Below are 21424 nucleotides of genomic sequence, written 5' to 3'. Positions count from 1 at the left end.
AAACTCCCAGCAGACATGGTTGGTCAATCCACAGTGACTGAATGTAACCGTGCCTGGGACCTAAACACAGATCCATCCTAAGATAAAATACAGGAAATGGTATAAGGGCAGACCAGATGGACCAGGGGGTCTTTTTCTGCCATCAGTCTTCTAGGCTTCTATGTCCCAGAGCTGGGGGGCTTCCTTGCAGACGTTTCGTGACCCAACTAGGGAACATCCTCATTGCCAGAAGAGGGAGGGGGTTTAGATACACAGGCCTGCCCTGTCTAGAGTTGGTGGGAGTGCCATTGGTGGGGGGGTTCCTAACACACATACTCATCCAATCAATGCAATTTGGCCGTGAAATGTGGGGGTATTCACAGCCCCCAGCTCTGGTCAAACTGCTTTGGATCCTTCACAGATAGTCAAGAGCAGTGTGTCACTCAGAAGTCAGATTAGATCCCCCCCCCCCCCCATGACCCTTTGAATTTTAGCATGTTTATGAACACGATAGCTGCACATTTGATTGAGGGTCAAGTGATCTCAGTGCTGACCCTGATGTCCTGGGCTTTCCCCCCTTCCACAGCGACTGAATTCTGCAATCATCTATGACCGGGATTTCTCCTACAATTACTTTGGCTTCAAGGTAAGGTGGGAGTCCATCTATTTATTTGCTTGTATCCTGTCTTCTGCTATATTTACAAATAGGTATTGTGCATTGTGAACACACACACTGTTTCCTCCTCACATACAACCCCTGTGAGGTGGGTCGGGCTGAGAGGGGGGCTGGCCTAACCCCACCCATCTGGCTTTCAGGGGGGCCTTGAACTCACGGACGCCCACTTTCCATCCGAGAGACAGGACAGTCTGAAGAATCCTGGAGTTGTAGAGGGGAACATGAAGACCACCTAGTCCAACTCTATGGGACATGCAGGAAAACTATTTAACACTGCTGTTGTGCTTGCATTCACTATACACTTGTACTGTTTCAGGTGTAACAAAATGCAACAATCAGCGTGTAGCCAAAACAAAACAAACACTCATAGTAAGAACCCCTCAAGTGAGGAAAAGTCAATCACAAATTGGATATCCGCATGACCAATAATCTACAGGCTCAAATTTTATTTCGGGTCATATTGACCCGAGCAGAACAACAAGGTTAAACCCTCCGTAACCAGCGATTATCTGGCCTTCAAAGCCTCTAAAAGTTGGAGAACTCACAACTGTTCTGGAGAGATTGTTCTCTTCTCACACCAGAGTTCCTCCCTTCTGCCCTCCTTCCCTCCCCTTTCTCCTTTCCTTCCTTCCTCTTTTAACTTGTTTCCATAGCCAGAGGGCTGGTCATTCTTGACACATTAAGGACAGTAGAACCAAGGTTGATGGCCCCAGTTACTTACCCACCATTGTTGGTCTACCAGCCAACAGGGCAGTTCACGTAACCACATATGCAGCCTTCCATCCTTGCTAAAAAAAACCAAGGATTTATAAGCTTAGTTTTACTCCTGGGTTGGTTTGGGTGGTGGTCTTGGTGGGGGCAGTTGGAGACACGTAGCCAGAAAGGGCCTTTCCAGACCAAGGAAGGGCACAGGGGCTTCCGGGGGTCTTAAGCAGAGCTTCGAAGCCTCCTCGTATTGGGTTCTGCTGGGTCCAGGCCACTGGGAGGTGAGGGGGGCAGGGAGGGGGGATGTGGGGCAGTTATAGGGAGCACATTTGGGGGCTGGCAATAGATTTAAAGTATGTTGTTGGTGATAAATGGTTGCGTTATTTCGTTGCCCCTTGGTGACCCTGATTTCTTTGAAAACCTTTCAGACCCTGGAGCGCTCCTATCTTCTGAAAACCAACTCTAAAGGTTTGTACGGTGGACTCTGTCCTTTGTACAAGGGTTCTTAACTTTATTGAACTTTCCATAAAACCCGGCAAAAGAATCGGGGGTGGGTGGGTGGGTGGGTGGGTGGTGGGCAGCACGTTTTGGAACTGCCAGGCATCACAGGGGCTCTTCTGGGAAACCACCCAGAGAGAAATGGTTGGACTCCATTCCCCAGAAGGTCTCGGAAAACACGGTGGGCTTCACACCCACCAATTTGACCTGCCTGCCCATTTGACCAGGGAGCAGTGGGCCCCCGTGGGACCCTCCTAGCCAGCCTGACTCTCCTCAGTTTAAATCCTGCATGAACCGGTCATTCTACAGGCCTGCTGAGTTGTAATTCCTGAAACTTCGGACCTCCTCTGAAACGGGCGAGTCCAGCTCCCCTGGTTGTTGAGAGTCACAAATGTGACTGCAGGGTGTGAGGACCATAAGTACCTTCTGGAGCTCCATTGTAACCTTGGACAGTCACTAAAGGAGCAACTCCCCCCAGAGATTAGAATTGCCCCCACCCTCCTCACCTTTCGTAAACTTCTTAAAACCCACCTCTGCCGTCAGGCATGGGGGAACTGAGATATTCTTTCCCACTAGGCCTCTACAATTTATGCATGGTATGTCTATACGTATGTTTGGTTTTATAATAAGTTTTGTTTTAGTTATTTTAGTATTGGATTGTCACATGCTGTTTTTATCATTGTTGTTAGCCGCCCTGAGTCTATGGAGAGGGGCGGCATACAAATCCAATAAATAAAATAATAAATAAATAAAGTTGTAAACCAAGGACTGACCTGTAAGTGTGGGGGCAGGTCTCTCTCCCCCCTGGCCCAATGCGTAACCACCACAACCTTCTCGCCCCCCCCCCTGCAGTGGCCGAGCGTCCGCAGCACATGCTGATGAGGGTCTCGGTGGGGATCCACAAGGACGACATTGAGGCGGCCATCGAGACGTACAACCTCCTGTCGGAGAAGTGGTTCACCCACGCCTCCCCCACCCTCTTCAACGCCGGCACCAACCGCCCCCAGCTCTCCAGGTAAGTGGGCCGGCTGGTCGTAGCCGGATTCCGGCATCTGGAGGGCAGCAGGGAAGAAAGATGGAAGGGATTTTTCAGTGATTGCCTCGGGTCCTGTTGCAACAGCTCTTACACCAGCGCTTAGACTTGTATACCGCCTTGTAGTGCTTTATATCCCCCCACCCCCCGAGGGTTTTAGCCTCTTTCCCCCAACAATCTGGGTCCTCATTTGACCCACCTTGGGAGGGTGGAAGGTTGACTCAAGCAAGAGCCACTCGGGACCGAACTGGTGCCCGTGGGCAGACTCAGCCTTCCATCCTGCACTCTAACGGCTGGGCCACCAGGGCTCTTGGAATCTGCAGCCCTTTGCCCAGGTCAAGATAACGTCTATCTGTGGCCCTGGGAAATTCATCAAAATTTAGCTTGATTAGGAAAAAACTTTAATTGCAAAAGTAGACACAACACTTTATTTGGCCAAGTTAGGTACACAAGGAATTTGTCTCTGGTACAGAAGCTTTCTCAGTGTACTTGAAAACAACAGAATACAACAACAACAACAACAACAACAACAACAACAACAACAACAACAACAACAACAACAATAATAATAATAATAATAAACCATACAGCCAATAAAGGGTGGAAGCTAATAATAATAATAATAATAATAATAATAATAATAATAATAAAAGGGATAAAAATCCTGCAGCCATGCCCTGTGGGTTAATATAAATACATATTATGTTGTCTTATATATGTTGTGAGCCACCCTGGATGCTCGGAGAGGGGCAGCATACAGTCCAGTCCAGTCCAATCCAATAAATAAATAAATAATAGACCAAAAAACCCAGCACTTTTTTGTATTTTATCTGTTGTGAGAGTTGGGGGTTCAGCAGAGTGATGGCACGAGGGAAGACACTGTCCCTCTCTCTGGTTGTCTGAACATACAAACAAACAAACTGCCCAGATTCCCTTCAGGTGGCTCTCAACTTTCCTAATGCTGCGACCCTTTAGTACAGGTTCTCAGCCATAAAATTATGGTTGTCTCGGTTCCTAAGACCGTTGGGAATACCGTAGTTTTCAGAGTATAAGACGCACCTTAGTTTTGGGGGATGAAAATGGGGGGGGGGGGAGGAATCTACCCGACTAGCGTCCTTCGTCTGGGCAGCTTCAGCACAGTATTTTATCCCCTGGTCAAAGGCTGGAAGAAAGAACTTATTCAGAGGGAGTAGGGATGAAGACAAGCCTGCAAGGACTTAGGGCTGGAGGGAGTAGGCCTATGTGTTTTCCGAGGGTCTTAGGTGACCCCTGTGGAAGGGGCATTCAACCCCCAAAAGGCTCGCGACCCACAGGCTGGTCTAGGTCTGGGTTTGGAAGCGCAGCCGTGTTGCTGGGCAAAAGCTCAGCCTGGGCTCAGCCTGGGCTGGGAGGGGACCTGGCTGCCCCGGCGCCTGCACACCGGCCTCTCCCTCCCCTCCAGCTGCTTCCTGCTGTGCATGAAGGACGACAGCATCGAGGGCATCTACGACACCCTGAAGCACTGCGCACTCATCTCCAAGTCCGCGGGGGGCATCGGGGTGGCCGTCAGCTGCATCCGGGCCACTGGCAGCTACATTGCTGGGGTATGTTTGCTGTGGGCAGCCTGGGCGGGTTCCCACGGGTCGCTTCCCCCTCCCCCCCGGGATGCTCGGGACATCCCCACCCCGCTCCTGCCTTCGAGGGAGCCCCTCTCCCTGGGCCTGTCTCACCCTCTACAACCTTCTTCATTTTCCAGACCAACGGCAACTCCAACGGGCTGGTCCCCATGTTGAGGGTCTACAACAACACAGCTCGCTACGTGGACCAAGGGGGGAATAAGGTAGGCGGTCTTCTCCCAGGGGGGGCTGGTCACGGACATGCGCGGGAGGGGATCGCGCCCGTGATTTCTGGTTTTAACCTTGTGCTCTTAGCTAGAACAATCGAAGGGCCAAATAAGCAACTTTCACCCTACATGCACAGAGAGTATCACTTTTAGGCTTAACTAAGGCAGGAGGAGGAGGAGGAGATGCTTTATTGACAAGATAGGACACTAGCCTGCGGTCCTGGCCTTTCTCCCCAGAGACCCGGGGCCTTTGCCATCTACCTGGAGCCGTGGCACTTCGACATCTTTGAGTTTCTGGACTTGAAGAAGAACACGGGGAAGGAGGAGCAGAGGGCTCGGGACCTTTTCTTCGCCCTCTGGATCCCGGACCTCTTCATGAAGCGGGTGGAGACCAACCAGGTAACGGGGATCGTGGCTGAGTCCTCGGACACTCGGCTGGGCAGGAGTGGCCCCCCTTGAAACTGGCCACAGAGCCAAACTGGACCCTGCCATTTGTGGCCTAGAAAGGGTGGGGCTTATTCTCGTGGGCTCATCTTGAATCAGGCGCCCTCATGAACGTCGGTTTGAGGTGGTTATGATTAAGGCATTAGGGTTAATCTGCAAAAGGAAGGCCTGCAGGTAGTCCTCGACCTAAGACCAGTTGATTGGCCCCGCCCCAAAGCAGTCGGGTTCTGGTGGCCGTTCGTCAGGGTCCTGTGGCCACATGCCAGGTGCTGAGCCGCTGCCCACATTTGCAGGGTCCCGCAGGCACCAGACTTCCCTGGAGACCCTTTCAGCAAAAACACCCCATAGCGAACGGTGGGTTTGCTTTATGGGCCTTGGTGCAGCACTGCGAGCTGCTTCTGCTGACTGCCGGCTGTAGTTTAACAGTTCAAATCTCACCACTGGCTCAAGGTTGACTCAGCCTTCTGTCCTTCCCAGGTGGGTCAAATGAGGACCCAGATTGTTGGGGGCAAGGGGCTGACTTTGTAAACCGCTTAGAGAGGGAAGCGGTAGATACTGTATTTTTCGGAGTATAAGACACACCGGAATATAAGACGCACTTTAGTTTTTGGGGAGGAAAATAGGGGAAAAGAATCTGCTTCCCAGGGATTCATCTGGCCAGCGTCCTTAGTCTGGTCAGCTTCAGCACATTACTTTATCCCCTGGTTAGGGCTTAATTTTTTTATTTATTCTGAGAGTAACAATGAAAGAGCCTGCAAGCCAGTAAGAACTGGGAACATCATTAGCACCTGGAAAGACACATTCGGAGCAAGTAGAGCAATGGGAAAAACCCTGCAAAGACTTAGGGCTTGGAAAACATTCTTTGCAGAGAGTAACAGTGAAAGATCTTGGGTACATTAATAGCCCCTGGTTAGGGCTGGAAATAAATATCTGGAGCAATTAAAGCAATGAAACCCCCCCTCCCTACAACGACAGGGTTTGGAAAACATTCCCCCCTGACGGGGAGAACACTTAGATGTGGGCCCCTCACCCGTGGCCTTCCTCGAGGGCCGCAGCAGGAGGTCCCCCTGGGCTGAGTCTCTTTCTTCTGGGTGGGGGTCTCCAGCCCACGGGAGTTGAGCTTTGCCCCTCCTTCCACAGGACTGGTCCCTGATGTGTCCAAACGAATGTCCCGGTCTGGACGAGGTCTGGGGAGAAGAGTTTGAGCGGCTCTATGAAAGGTAGGGAGGGCCGCCTGGGCTGGGAGGGGCGGAGTGGAGCCGGCAGGGGGTCTGCAGGACGTTTCGGGAGGCATTTGCACCAGGAAATGAACAGGTTCAGCACCAGGGATTTCCTGAGCAAGCCACGATGGTGTTTGATGAAACTAAACGTAACCGTGTTTGTAAAGGGGCAGTTCAAGAAATGCAACCATAAAATGCCAAACGGCCATTTAACCCACACTGGAAAGGATTCTGTGCGGAAGAAGAGACGGTGGGGTGGCTGGAGGGCTGTTAGTACTACTGTATATATAAACAGTTGGGTTGGCAATGTATAAACTAGCTAACAATGTTTGTTTGTATTGAACACTATAGCTTTAAGAGGTAGTGTTGCAAATGGCCATAAGAGGGAGCCAGAAAGCACGATTCTCTGCTCTTTCTGCTGATTCACTGTGGCTGATGTCGTAAGCTCTGTGATGGTTTGATGCATTTGTCAGCTCTAATGTATGTCTGATATGTAAGACAAAGGCAGAAACATTATTATTGTATTGAGAGATATTGACTGATGTGAACGTGCATGGCCGGAGTGTTTAACTTGACTGTTCTATTTCTAAAGTAAACACCACTCTATACACCTTAATGTCTTGACTGAACAATTTCTCCTCTCTCCTGGGTATCTGCTGGAGCCCCCTGTTTCCCTCAGTGCATGTGCATCCTTGACCACTCAGGGGTCACTCTGCACACTCCGTAGAGCTTCCTCCCCTGCCCTCCAGGGTCTCCCAGGGGCTCCACCCAGCAAGTTGGGAGGGGGCGCAGGGGGCCACTAGGGAGGAGGCTCTTGGGGGCTGAGGGTTTGCATTACATGGAGGTGGGCAGGATGGCTAGTTATCCCCCTGCTGGAGGTGACTGAGGGGCCCGGCCAGTGGACTCAGGCGGAAGGTGGGTGCTTTGTGTTGGGGGCGGGGGCCCTTCTGACTGGAGTGGGGGGCAGGGGTCATGGGGCCAAGGGGGGGGGTGTCATCTCTCCTGTTTCCTGGATAAGCAGCTAAGAGTTACTGGGCTGGGGTGGAGCAGGCGTCAGACAAGAAGGACATCAAACCAGCTGTCCACTGGTAGCCAGTAGCTGAGTGAGGCTTCTCACAATGGCCTGAATTGGGCCTGGAAGAGAGGAGGGGAGGGGTCTCCCCCAACTCGGCCCCTCTGGCATAGGTCCTCCGCACGCCCTTCCCTCTTGCTAGGGGGCCCTGTTAAGCAGAGTGGCCCTTCAGTTAATAATAATAATTAATAATAATTTATTAGATTTGTATGCCGCCCCTCTCCGAAGACTCGGGGCGGCTCACAGCAATAATAAAAGCAATGTTATAGCGAAACAAAACTAATATTAAATATTAACCCTGCCATATTTAAAAACCAAACAGCACATACATACCCAAACATAAAATATAGAAGCCTGGGGGAGGTGTCTCAACTCCCCCATGCCTGGCGATATAGGTGGGTCTTGAGTAGTTTGCGAAAGACAAGGAGGGTGGGGGCAGTTCTAATCTCCGGGGGGAGTTGATTCCAGAGGGCCGGGGCCGCCACAGAGAAGGCTCTTCCCCTGGGTCCCGCCAAAGTTACCAAGGATGCACAGAGGAAAAGTGCCTAGCAGATATCCGGCCGATGGCCCAGAGATACGAGTAATGGTCCAGTAAGACAAACCAGATACGTTAAGTGTATACATTTTATTTACTTTGGCAAATATCTCAGTCAAGAACAGTCCGAGTCCTACACATATACAAATCCTATGAGCCTTGCTTGTTCAGCTTGTCAGAGAGAGAGAGAGAGAGAGAGAGAGAGAGAGAGAGAGAGAGAGAGAGAGAGAGAGAGAGAGATGCTGCTGGCTCCCTCTTGTGGCCAACGGCAACACTAGCTCTTGAAGCTATAGTTTCACAATTCATTTAAATGCACATGGATTGTTTGTTTATATATTGCCAAATCCAACCCGTTACGTACATCGCACCAACACACCGTTGGTGTGCTTGGGCTGAGGCCGGGGTGGGGAGGTGTTGGCGGAGGTCCTGGAAGCCCTGCCCTTGCCCCCTGCAGCTACGAGAAGCAAGGCCGGGTGCGCAAAGTGGTGAAGGCCCAGCAGCTCTGGTACGCCATCATCGAGTCCCAGACGGAGACCGGGACGCCCTACATGCTCTACAAGGACTCCTGCAACCGGAAGAGCAACCAGCAGAACCTGGGCACCATCAAGTGCAGCAACCTCTGCACCGAGATCGTGGAGTACACCAGCCAGGATGAGGTGGGCCTCCTCCTCCTCCTCCTCTTCCTCCTTTCCCTTGTCCTTCCCCGTTTCCTCCCTCTTCTCTCCTTCCTCCCCTCCGCTGTCCCTTCAGGCCAAACCCAGAAGGGGCTCTTAGGAGACCCCTGCCACAAAGCCCCCTGATTCACTCCCTGGTCAAGAGCTTCAGGGTGGGGCCGGCCAGAGGCTGTGAGTGGGGGAAGCCTCCCCCAGAGAAAGGGAGAGGCCAGATAGGCTGATACTTAATTAAATTGAGTTTAATGTAATTTCACTTAATTTAATTCCATTTATATGCCGCCCACTCCCTGAGGACTTAGGGCGGCTGACAGCAAGTAGGAATAAAACAGTGTCATAATTAGATTAAAACATTTCCATAATAAAAAATTCCATGAGTTAAAATTACACGATAATAAAAGACATTTGACAACAACCATCATAGTAAAAGCCCAACCCTGTGGCCACTGCCTTCATACACCAGACATCCCAATCAGTCCGTGTCTCAGCCGGATGGAAGGGGTCAGTTCTCACAGTCTCCAGGCCTGCTGGCCAAGCCTAGCTTTCTTTTCCCCTTGAAAAAAATTAAATATATAAAATAAGAAAAGAAAGAGAATGGTACAAAACAATAATAAAGAAAAATACAGTATGTATTATAAACATGTAACACTGTACATACTGAAATGTTGCGTTCATGCCATTTTACTTTTGACCATGATTGAATTTGACGATTTGATTTAAGCTCCTATTTGTAGGTTATTCACACTTATTTCTGGTTCTCTTTCGTCGTGTACGTAGAATTGTCTTTGACGTAGAGGACATAAGTGTCAACTGTTCTGTTGACTTTCCTAGTTTAGTGACCTAATGTTACGGTTTCTATAGTAGGTGTGTTTTGCCATTTTGTTTGTATACATCAAGGCTTTTCGGAAACCCAGCGGAGTGGGGGCCGCACCCACAGCCCTTTCAGGCCCACAGTTGTATTTCTTTATTTTACTTGGATTACATAATAAAATAAACACAAAACACAGAGTTTAAAACACCCAATAAGACTAAAACCCAAACAATTTAAAGCCGTTCCACCTGATCCATTGCAAAGACAACCATTCCAAGGCTTCGGAGAGGGGTGGCCTACAAATCTAATAAATAATAGTAATAATAATAATAACTATTATTACTATTATTATTACTATTATTATTCTATCAGCTGGAGCAGAGCATCAGAATGAAGGGAAGTGAATTGTGGGGCCAAAGTTCAGGGTCCGGGTGCTGGGGGGGGTGGGGGGGTGGGGCCCGAGGGCCGGGCTCCGGTTGGGGAGAGGGGGGGGGTCCTCCAGGGGAAGAGGAGGCCCGTATGAGAGCCCCCCTCCGCTCGCCCCTCCCAGGTGGCCGTCTGCAACCTGGCCTCCGTAGCCCTCAACATGTACGTGACCCCGGAGCACAGCTACGACTTCCAGAGGCTGGCCGAGGTCACCAAGGTCATCGTCCGGAACCTGAACAAGATCATCGACATCAACCACTACCCGGTGCCAGAGGTATTTGGGGGGGGGCACAGGAGGGGCCAAGGGCTGCAAAAAGGCCCACCCCACTGTGGGCGTGGCTGATTTGGTGGGTGTGGCTTGCAGGCCATGTGACCAGGTGGGAGGGGTTGACAATCATGTGACCCAAGGGGGTGGCTTAAAGGTGGCCAAGTTGATGTCACTCATGTCCAGGGTTTGGGTGAGGGGGCCCGGCCTCTCCTCCTCAAAGAGACGCAATCTCCCTCCATTTACTATGACTGAACATCCAAAACATACTCTTTAATTCTATGCGTATATATGCCATGTGTGTACGTGCATATTACACACAGGCACACAAAAATATACATTACATAAACTGTATGTGAATGTACACATGCATACACGCATGCACAGAGCTCTTCTAAAATTATGCACGTTCAGCCTCATTTACTGCGATGGGTAAAGCATGTCCGGACCCCAGAAGGGGAAGAAAGAAAGAAAATATCCATTTTTTCCTCCCGGTTCTGCGTCCCTGACCGTCCCCGTAGGAGCCCATCCCTGGTCACCAGTCACAGTGATTGTTCAGCGAGGTGCCCGTCAAGCCTCAGGCAGGGAGATTCCCCCAAAGACTCATTTACAGAGCTGCCCATCTTTCCACCGACCCTGGGCGGCTCATGATCAAAACAAAAGAGAACAAAACACAACATTGAATCCTTTTAAAACTAAAGGTCAGCCCATTAAAACGATTTTAAAACAACAGCGACCACCAGGGGCCAATCCAGGGTGACCCAAAGGTTGTTTCTTCTCCCCCAAGAGGCAACTGGGCTTTCTGGTTTCCCTTTGAATCCCGGAAGCTTCCATGGTGGGGAAGGGCTTGTGCCCCTTCGGGAGCTGACAGAGAAGCCTCTTGGATGAGGAGTGAGAAGTCTTCGAAGGAAGACCAGAAAGCCCAGGGGCCTCTTGGGGAACAGAGCCCCCTTTGGGACCACCAGGGCCTCCGTGGACACCCGGGGCAACCTTCTCCCCCTGCTTGGGGGACGGGACGGCCGTTGAGGCCCAAAGGTTGGAGGGCCCCCAGAGGTCAGGGGGGGCAGAGGGGTCGGTGGGGGGCAGGGGCTGCCATGGAGGAGACCGACTTCCTGCCTCCCCTTAGAGGGCCAGGTTTAGGGGGAGGGGCTCTCCGAGACGAGGCCGGCTGAGCCCTTCCCTCCCTCCCCTCCCTCCAGGCCGAGACCTCCAACCGGCGCCACCGCCCCATCGGCATTGGGGTGCAGGGCCTGGCCGACGCCTTCATCCTCATGCGCTTCCCCTTCGAGAGCCCCGAGGCCCAGCTGCTCAACCAGCAGATCTTCGAGACCATCTACCACTCGGCCCTGGAGGCCAGCTGCCACCTGGCCAGGGAGGAGGGGCCTTACGAGACCTACCAGGGCAGCCCCGTCAGCAGGGGGGTAAGTGGAGGGAGGAGGGGGCTTCAGACCAGGGGGGGGCTGTATGTGTCCGGGGGGCGGGGTGGGGGGGCTGGACATGCCTGGGCTGCTGTGAGGCCTTGGTGGCATAGTGGTTAGAGTGCAGGACTGCAGGCTGCTTCTGTTGGCTGCTGGCTGTAGTTCAGCCATTCAAATCTCCCCACGGCCGCAAGGTGGACTCGGCCTTCCGTCCTTCCCAGGGGGGTCGAGTGAGGACCCCAAGTGTTAGGGGCAAGTATGCTGAGCCTGTAAACCACTTAGAGGGGGCAGGGAAAGGCCTGTGAAACGGTAGATAAGTTTAGTGCTATTGCTATGGCTGGGAGGGAGGGAGGGAGGGAGGGAGGGCAGGCCGGCCTCGGTGGTGCAGGGGTTAGAATGCGGCCCTGCCGTCTACTGCCGATACCCGGCTGCCACCAGTCCAGCCGTTCAAATCTCCCCACCGGCTCAAGGGGGACTCCGCCTTCCGTCCTTCCCAGGGGGCTCAAACGGGGACCTGGATTGTTGGGGGCAAATATGCTGATTGTGTAAACCGCTTAGAGGGGGCTGGAAAAGCACAAGGAAGCGGTAGATGGGTCTTTTTCCCCTTGTCAGTCAGTCAGTAATGATCAATTATTATTTAAAAGAGGCAATAGAAAATGTACATAATTAATACTGTTATACAGACTTGCCGCACACTCGCCCGCTTTTTATTTTTCATTCTTTGTAAATTTTAAATGTGTATTGTTTATATATGTAAATAAAATCTGTTTTTTAAAAAAAGAACTCCCCCTCTCAGCTCCCCTCGGGCCAGGACGTTTGGGGGGCAGGCTCCCTGCCTTGCCAGGCCCTGCTCTGTGGGGCGTGTAGGTGAGCTGGAATAAAGGGGGCTGCCTCCCCTCCCTCCCTCCCACAGATCCTTCAGTACGACATGTGGGACGTGACCCCCACGGGCCTTTGGGACTGGAGCGCTCTGAAGGCAAAAATCGCACAGTGAGTAATAATAATTTATAATAATTTATTAGATTTGTATGCCCCCCCCTTTTCTGAGCACTTGGGTAGCTAGAAGACCCTGTGTAACATCCCCAGTAGGAGACCCCCCCCCTGCAGAGAGGGTGGGTGCCCAGCGCAGGGGGGGGGGGGAAACGTGCCCCTGCCCCTTTCCTGGTTTGCCCTCGGTGTCTGCTGCCCCCCCCCTCAGCCCTCCCCCCCTTTTCTCCTGCCGGTCTCTTCCAGGTACGGGGTCAGGAACAGCCTCCTGGTGGCCCCGATGCCCACGGCTTCCACGGCTCAGATTTTGGGGAACAACGAGTCCGTGGAGCCCTACACCAGCAACATCTACACCCGGCGGGTTCTCTCGGGGGAGTTCCAGGTGAGGGCGGTCCTGGGGGCCTTGGAAGGAAGCCCCCCACCCACCCAGCCCATCCCCAGGCCCAGAGCTGTGGGGAGGGTCCTGGGCTCATTGGGGCTTGGACGCAGCTGGTCCCGACGTTCTAAGAGCTGCTAAAGCAATGCTGTGTGTGTGTGCGTGTGAAGCGTGCTGCCCCTGATTTCCCCACCTTTCTGGACCCGGTTGTTCAGGGGCTGGTGTTTTGGGGCTGCAGATAGTGAACCCCCACTTGCTGAAGGACCTGACCGAGAGAGGCCTGTGGAGCGAGGAGATGAAGAACCAGATCATCGCCTTCAGTGGCTCCATCCAGGTACGTCCGGCCAGTGGTCCTGGGTCCCCCCCTCCTGCGCTGGTCAGGAGCCCTGTCTGTTTCTCTGCTCCGCCCCAGAGATGCCACGTGTGGGGCACAGCTCAGCTTCCCTCCAGTTGCGCATCATTGTGTGACTATACACTGTTGTGCGATGAAACAGCCCCCTGACCCCTCAAACCTAGCCCAGCAGCCTTCTCCCGTGGAACTGCCTGCCCCTGACCCAGGGATGTTGTGTAGGCTGCACAACGCACGGCTTTTGTGCAGTAGACAGAAAGGCAGAAGCACAGCTCCATGGTGGTTGTTCCCATGCAGGCGTGTGGGTTTCCTAGACAGCTGTGTGAAGTCTGGCGTGGGTGTGTTACAGATGTCGGCTTTGGCACCGGGGCTCATCTGAGCTTTCTAAGAAGGACCCTTTAATGCGGGCCTTGTGTTTTTAATATATTTCTGTGTTTATTTGTCAGGTTTAATCTGTTCTGTTTTCATTCATGCATTGATGTGATCTTAAGACAGACAGAGTGTCCAGCAAGCCTGGAAATCTGGGAATTATCAGGGAAATCGGCAGTTCGGGAAATATTAGGGAATTATCAGGGAATTCGTGAAAAGAAATGGAATAAATCAGGAAAAAACCAAACTGTATTAAAATGTTTAAAAGTCAGGGAAAAATCATGTAAACCCCCCCCCCCCCCCCAGATCCCGCTGCCTGGCCGAGTGAAGCAAAAATGACCATGACTGTGGCCACAACTTCCTTCCTCAGCTCCCACTATTTCTCCAGGGCTCAGCCGCTTGGTGTGACGCCACCTACGAGTGTGCCTGCACTAGACTGCGAGTTACAGGGAAATGTCAGGGGATTTCAAAATGCTTCCCCCCCCCCAGACACCCTGTAAGGTAGAATACGTCATTGAACAGAATTCTTCATTGGAGACACAGGAGGGATTTCTCAGGAGCTCTCGGTGTAAATGCAGAGCAACAAAGCGGTTAATAGCCATAGTAGTTTTATCAATAAGAGAAGGATGTGGGAGAGGTGAGAGGGTAAAAATAAGGCAGCCTTACACCATGGGTCAATGTCCTCGGGCATAAGACAGTGCTGTGGAAATTAGGCCTTTAGCAGAGTGATGGCACAGGGAGGAAACTGCCCCTACGCCTGGCTTGGGCGTCCAATGCCCCATAGCAGGGTCCAGAGGGGAGAAGTCGAAACGGTTTATGTCCAGGATGTGAGGGGTCTGTAGATATTTCCTCCTCAGGGGAAGGCAGGTTGGTTGCAATGATATGGGAAACTGCCCAGGGTCACTCAGTTGAGATGGGCAGTGCAGACATTTAATTCATAACTATTGTTTTTTAAAAGAAGACTTCTGTCCTGGGCTCCTATGCCTGCGGGGGCTTCCTGCTCGCTCCCCCTGGTCAGAGAGAGAGAGAGAGAGAGAGCCCTCCCCCCGCTGCCCTTCTGCCTTCCAGAATATCTCCGAGATCCCCGAGGACTTGAAGCAGCTCTACAAGACGGTGTGGGAGATCTCGCAGAAGACCATCCTGAAGATGGCGGCTGACCGGGGAGCCTTCATCGACCAGAGCCAGTCTCTCAACATCCACATTGCGGAGCCCAACTACGGCAAGCTGACCAGCATGCACTTCTACGGCTGGAAGCAGGTGAGCGGGGTGTGTGTGTGTGAGAGTGTGTGTGTTTCTGTGCAGATTCTCAGGGCACCTCCTGTAGCAGGCTGCGGAGACCCATGAAGCTAAACCTGGCTCCCTTTGAACAGGCACCTCCACCAACTGTACTGATGCTGTCCCCTAGTTGGGTCATCAAAGCGTCTGCACCAAAGGCCAATTCCTTGGGTGTCCGATCACGCTTGGCCAATAGAGAATTCTGTTCTGTTCTATTCTATCTGCACGAAAGTAACACCACCAGGCCAGCTCTCCTGCCTAAGGCGGGGACTAGAACTCACTGCCCCCCGTGATTGGCCCAAAGTCAGCCTCTCGGTGGTCATGCCTAAGGCGGGACTAGAACTGGTTTCCTAGCGATTCGCCCGGTCACCCAGCTGGCTTTTGTGCCTCAAGGGGGACTAGACGTCGCCTCCGCCCTTGGGTTCTTGAGCTGGTGTGCGCTTGCCTCCCGCAGGGCCTGAAGACGGGGATGTACTACCTGCGGACCAAGCCGGCCGCCAACCCCATCCAGTTCACCCTCAACAAGGAGAAGCTGAAGGAGAAGAGCTCCAAGGAGGAGGAGGGAGAAGGAGAGGAACACGGCGGCCATGGTCTGCTCCCTGGAGAACCGGGACGAGTGCGTCATGTGTGGGTCTTAAGGGGCCTCCTCCCGCCTCCCTCCCCCCCAGCTAGGATAGGAAGCTCTGGTCTAGGTCACGGGGCAGGCTGTGGGGCTCAGCCTGGGGGAAATTGGGCAGCCGTCCTGCACGTGCCTTCCCTTGGAGATGGCCAAGGCAGGATTGGGGGGTTAGGTCAAGCGGGACGGGGGGGAGGGGTCCAACAGCTGTAGCCAGAATCCCTTAAGTGCCCTTACGTAGCTGTGGGAGGGGCTGCTCCTTGTCCCGCCCCCAGGGAGGCAGGTTCAGCCTTCTGCTCCGCCCTTTCCCATCTCTCCCATGGGGGGTGGGGTGGGGGCTTTGGGGAAGGAGTCAGTCAGATCCCCCCCCCTCTGCCTCGTCACACACCCTTGGAAAACCTCTGCTCCGTTAAGATCCCGACTGTCCCTGTCGCTTGCCAGGCTGGGCTGCCGGGACGGAACCGGGGGATGTTCGGTGGCCTCATTGTGTGGCTTCCGTTTGGACTATTTATTGTATTCGGCTGCTCTGCCTGTGCGTAGAACCCTGGACCCTGGAGGCTTCTTGAGTGCATCAATAATAAAGACTCCCTTGGGTGGGATGAGTAAAGGGCCCGACTTTGAGACCTTCGCCCACAGTTGCTGCTGGGTCACTTTGAACTCACTTTTTGGGGGGGGGGGCTTCCTAGATGGACTCGCTGCCTCCCGATATTTGAGAAGAGCAGAGCAGAGGGGGCTCAGCCTATTCTCCAGGGCAGGTGGGGCAAGAAGCAAGTGATGGGAACCTGTACTGTTCTCTCCCAGAAACACCCCCACCTCTCGAAATAGCCCCTCCCACGGATTTAAGCACGCAATTCTAATATTTTAGGAGCAGAGGTTTGTCAAGGAATAAGTCTCAGGGTGTGTCCAGCAAAACCCGGAAAATAGGAATCAGAATTATCAGGGAAATCGGCGTTCAGGAAATATCGGAATTATCAAGGAATTAGTGAAAAAAACCCAGAATAAATCGGGGGGGTGGGTGGGAAAGAAACTAATAAAATGTTTAAAAGTCAGGGAAAAATGTAAAAAAATAAATAAATGGATCGCGCTGCCTGGCAGAGTCAAGCAAAAATGACCATAACTCTGGCAACAACTTGCTTCCTCCTCGGCTCCCAATATTTCTCCAGGGCTCGGCCGTTTGGTGTGAGGTCATCTATGACGCGGCCTTAACTAGATCGCAGGTTACAGGGAAATGTCAGGGGATTTCAAAATGCTTCTCCCCCTGGACACCCTGAAGTTTGTTTAAGGATCACTGCCCATTAGAGTCCCAGAACATAAATCAACTCGTCAATACCTTCTTTGATCGCACAGCTCTCATTAAGTGACTCACTGTGAGTTGGCAGGAAGCCAGGAGATAATTGATCCCAACTCCTCAGTTCTAAATTCATCATTTAAAATAACAACAGTCCAAGAGCGGAATCTGAGCCGGCATTCGGAACGTAACGAAAGTCAACTTCTGCACTGACATGTCACAGGGCTGGACCTTAGATAGGCAGAAGGCGTGGCCAAGCATCCTAGAGGTCTATTCACACAGAGACCTCCTCTTGCTCAGCCACTCGTGTCTTTTGGCAACTCTGCTTACTCTGGCATCCAGAAGCCACTCCTCTTCCGAGTCACCCATGGGCACCACTGGAGGTGCAGCAGGCCCTGCTTGGCTTTCAGCCTCGGACACCACACCCACTCCTCACTCCTCACTCTCAGACTCGGGTGCCAATCATAGTTCCCTCTAAGCTGAGCAGTGAGCAATCACTCGCTTAAAAATCATCATCAACTCAGAGTTTTCCAAACCTGCCCAGAAGCCGAGAGGGAAAGAGTGAGAGGGAAGGAGAGAGAGAGGAAGAGAGAGAAACAGATAGAAAAAAGAGAGGGAGGAAAAGAGAAAGAAAAAGAATGGGAGTAAGGAAGAGAGAAAGAAAATCAAAATCTAGTTTGAAACTAGCTCAACTATTTAAGTGGCATTTTGATATTGAGAGAGTTGCCCTATGATGAGCTCACTCATAGACACACAGTGCAGTGTTTTATTTTGAAATTCTCTGAGGCAAAACAGGGTGTGTTTTTTGTTTGTTTATTTATTTATTATTTCTGTGCCGCCCAGTCCCGAAGGGACTGCCGCTCAGACACTATACTTTTCCGCCCTCCCCCCCCAAAATTAGAGGGAACACTGGTGCCAGGTACACAGGCTTGTCTGTGTGTGATTACGCTGGGCTCCGCTAGCACTCAGAGCCACGGGGGGTGGAGGGGGAGAGCACATGCCACCATTCCACCTTAGCAGCCCACCTCTGAGTCCGAGTGGTGTTTCTGGGTGGCGCAGGTAGCGCAGCCTCTCACGCATCCCTCCAGCTCTGACTTCATCCTTGGCCACCAAAACTCTCCGCGTCAGGTGGAGAATTTTCAGAAGCCCCAGATGTTCTCCCAGCTTGGCGTGGCTCCGCTGGAGCGCTTGCAATCGGAGGCTGTCAGGCACGCGTAATAAGTCTGAGTTCGGACGTTACCTGAAGCCTTGACAGTTCGTAAATGTCATTTCAGCAAATTACCATGGCTGGCTTTAGTTTCATCTGAATGGAAAAGGTTTTGAGATGTTTTTGTAGATACTTTAAAGTCCACTGTCCCTGTTGGGAAGGGTCAGGGGTGGTTTGTCACCACATGTAAGAAAAATCCCAAGGGAATAAAAGGGAAAAAACTTTATTGTCAAATGTTCTGCCTGACCAGGCTCAGGCGATAATTAACTGTCCAGGAAAGAAGGTCAGACACACACACGCGCATTGCTAATCAGCAAATGTGTATTAAACGAAAAGGCTAAAGAAAACTGTCCTTATTTTCAGGAGTAAAACACAGTTTGAGGCAAAAATTCAGCTAGATACAAAGTTTATGAAAAAGCAAACAAGTACAAAATTCATGTAGCAGAAACGTTCCAGGAGTTCTCTGAATTCTTGAGGCACGAGAGCAGCAGATAGTTCCAGAGTGTTCAACTCCCACTTGCCTGACAATGCTGGGCTGAAATCCAAGAGATTGCGAAAGAGACCTCGGAGTCTTGGTGGACAATCAACTAAACATGAGCCAACAATGTGTAGCAGCAGCCAAAAAAGCCAACACAATCCTAAGCTGCATCAACAGAGGAATACACTCCAAGACCAGGGAAGTACTAATACCACTCTACTACCCTCTGGTCAGACCACACCTGGAGTACTGTGTTCAGTTCTGGTCACCACATTTCAAAAAAGACACTGGAGAGGGTGCAGAAAAGAGCAACCAAAATGATCAGGGGTCTAGAAACCAAGACTTATGAAGAGAGGTTGCTGGAACTGGGCATGGATAGCCTAGAGAAAAGGAGGGCCAGAGTGGACATGATAGCAGTCTACAGGTATACGAGGGGTTGCCACAGAGAGGAGGGGATCACTTTATTCTCCAGGGAACAATGGTTGGAAGTTGACCAAGGAGAGATTCAACCTGGAGATAAGGAAGAACTTCCTGACGGTCAGAACGATCAACCAGTGGAACAACCTACCAGCGGACGTGAACGCCAATACTATGGACATTTTCAAGAGGAAATTGAACTGCCATTTGGGATGCTATAGGGTTCCTGCTTAGGCAGGGGGTTGGACTTGATGACCCGCATGGTCCCTTCCAACTCTAACAATAAATAAATAATAAATAAATAAAGGCACAGAGCAGAGGCTTCAAAGCAGGAACCACAAACCACACAGATAAACACCCACAGTTTGCCTCTGCCTCTGTTCCCTTTTGTAACTAGCCCTCATTATGGGAACCACACCCAGCCCTCATTCTGTGGACCACACCCAAACACAGGTGACACCATAATCACCATTGATAATCCCTTAATTGAGCCGTACGTTGCATTGCTCTATGGCTACGCATATTGATTATCTGTTCAGCATCTGAATCCAAAGAAGAGAGACTATCCGATGGACTGCCTGCCACGTTTTCCTGGCTGTCAGCCAAGCTTTCACAATCACTGGTGACGCATCTCTCACGTGGGGGCAACAACTGGCCCAGGCCCAAACACAACATCAAATAAAAGCAATACAAAAACAGACCACTATGCATACGGGGACCCGAAGGGATCACGGGAAATGTGCCATGTATCTCTGGGGTGATTTGCTTAAAGCGCAACATTTATCCTTGATTCCTACTGGCAGTATTTGCAGAGACAGGCCTCTCGTGGCAAAAACGGTTTTCTGATGCCAATTTGGCTAAAGGGCCTTTCTAATTACATTGTGGGGCCCAGATTTTTCTTACGCCACATCAGAGAAAAACCACTTTTGCGCAATTTCGGGCAACTCACCCAGATTTGAGAAGCGCAGAGAGTTTGTTTTTCTGGAAAAGTTTCAGCAGCCTGGCTCTGATCTCTCTGGTTCTCACGCCGTAGATCAGAGGGTGGACAGTCCAGGGGAAGAGCAGGTAGGTTGCGCTGATGAGGTTGTGGACGTCCTGCGAGGCCGATTTGGCGAGTCGGAAGACGGACGAAGAGGCGAGAGGAGTAGCTGACCACAATGACGATCCCGAGGGTGCTGCAAGTGTGGAAGACCTTGCGACGGACGTTGCCGGAGCTCTTCTTCAGAGCCGTGTGGACAATCCGGCTGTAGGAAGCCAGCAGGAGGCTGAGGTCAAAGAGGAGGTCAAAGCACCTGATGGACATCCCTACCTCCTTGTTCACGGAGATGTCGCTGCAGGACAGCCTCATGACAGCCATGTGTTCGCAGGCGAAATGGCTGATGACGTTTGAACGGCAGAACCGCACCCGGGAGGCCAAGCCCACCACCGGCCCAACGGTCCCAAGGCTTCTCAGCAGGGAGAGCAGCGCCAGGAGGCTCAGGAGTCTGGGGGTCATGAGGTCTGCATAGCGCAGCGGGCGACAGATGGCCAGGAACCGGTCCAGAGCCATCGTCAGAAGGACGTTGCAGTCCAGGAGAGTCGTGAAGTAGAGGAAGAACATTTGCACCAGGCATTCGGTCAGGGAGATGCGCCTGGACGGGAGCACCAGGCTGAGGAGCATCCTGGGCAGGATGGCCAAAGTCCCCACGAGGTTGACCGCCAAGAGCAAGGCGATGAGCAGGCACATGGGGGAGTGGAGGGTGTCCTCCGCCTTCACCGTGTAGATCACGATGGAGTTGGCCGTCATGATGAGGAGGAACAGGCAGGAGAAAGGAATGGCCAGGAGGGGCCGGAACTCCTGGAGACCTGGAAACGGGGTGAGGGTGAATTCCACGTAGGACACGTTGGATGGGCTGTTGTGCATCTCTGCTCCCGTGGCTGGCAGGTGGATGGACCTCAGACGTCAGACGTGGCTCGATTCTGTAGAAGAAGAAGCTGAGTTGACCCCAGAGTTCTCCCTCCATCCCTCGTCCTCCACAAACCCAACTCTCTTCTAGCGCTGATCAGGTTCCCTAAGAGGATCATGAACTCAGTGAAGCGGTGGAAGTGATGTGCCGATGCCTGGAGGCTGTTGGGGGTCTGGATGGGTGTCAACAAGTTCAAGTTCAACCCTGACAAGACGGAGTGGCTGTGGGTTTTGCTTCCCAAGGACAATTCCATCTGTCTGTCCATTACCCTGGGGGGGGAGACTTTTGACCCCCTCAGAGAGGGTCCACAACTTGGGCGTCCTCCTCGATCCACAGCTGAGTTTAGAACACCACCTCTCAGCTGTGGCGAGGGGGACATTTGCACGGGTGCACCAGTTGCGGCCCTATTTGGACCGGGACTCACTGCTCATGGTCACTCATGCCCTCATCACCTCGAGGGTCGACTACTGCAACACTCTCTACATGGGGCTACCTTTGAAGAGTGTTCAAATAGTGCAGAATGCAGGCGCACGAGCCATCA

General features: G+C 52.2%; 3 protein-coding genes across 3 annotated transcripts in view; 2 read left to right on the top strand and 1 right to left on the bottom strand.

The window, feature by feature from the left end:
* LOC139167075 (ribonucleoside-diphosphate reductase large subunit-like) overlaps nt 1-1869 on the top strand; it is a 6094-nt gene extending 4225 nt beyond the window's left edge. The window contains exons 4-5 of the mRNA XM_070751503.1: nt 566-625; nt 1789-1869. Of these exons, the coding sequence (XP_070607604.1) occupies nt 566-625; nt 1789-1869 (141 nt within the window). The remainder of the gene's footprint in view (nt 1-565; nt 626-1788) is intronic.
* LOC139166149 (ribonucleoside-diphosphate reductase large subunit-like) lies at nt 581-15656 on the top strand. Its single transcript, XM_070749356.1, is given in 16 exon segments — nt 581-625; nt 1789-1828; nt 2711-2873; nt 4333-4474; nt 4627-4710; nt 4951-5112; nt 6298-6377; nt 8439-8640; nt 10017-10166; nt 11357-11578; nt 12489-12565; nt 12809-12944; nt 13177-13272; nt 14725-14913; nt 15386-15493; nt 15495-15656. Coding segments are annotated over 14 exon segments (1866 nt in total). The 5' UTR covers nt 581-625; nt 1789-1828; nt 2711-2730; the 3' UTR covers nt 15570-15656.
* Nucleotides 15657-15956: 300 nt separating this feature from the next.
* On the bottom strand, nt 15957-20840 carry LOC139167074 (olfactory receptor 52K1-like). Its single transcript, XM_070751502.1, is given in 4 exon segments — nt 15957-15994; nt 17861-18036; nt 19887-20072; nt 20074-20840. Coding segments are annotated over 4 exon segments (1167 nt in total).
* Nucleotides 20841-21424: the final 584 nt, after the last annotated feature.

Source organism: Erythrolamprus reginae, chromosome 4, assembly GCF_031021105.1.
Source record: "Erythrolamprus reginae isolate rEryReg1 chromosome 4, rEryReg1.hap1, whole genome shotgun sequence".
Lineage (NCBI taxonomy): Eukaryota > Metazoa > Chordata > Lepidosauria > Squamata > Dipsadidae > Erythrolamprus > Erythrolamprus reginae.
This window is presented reverse-complemented; position numbering and strand designations above follow the sequence as displayed.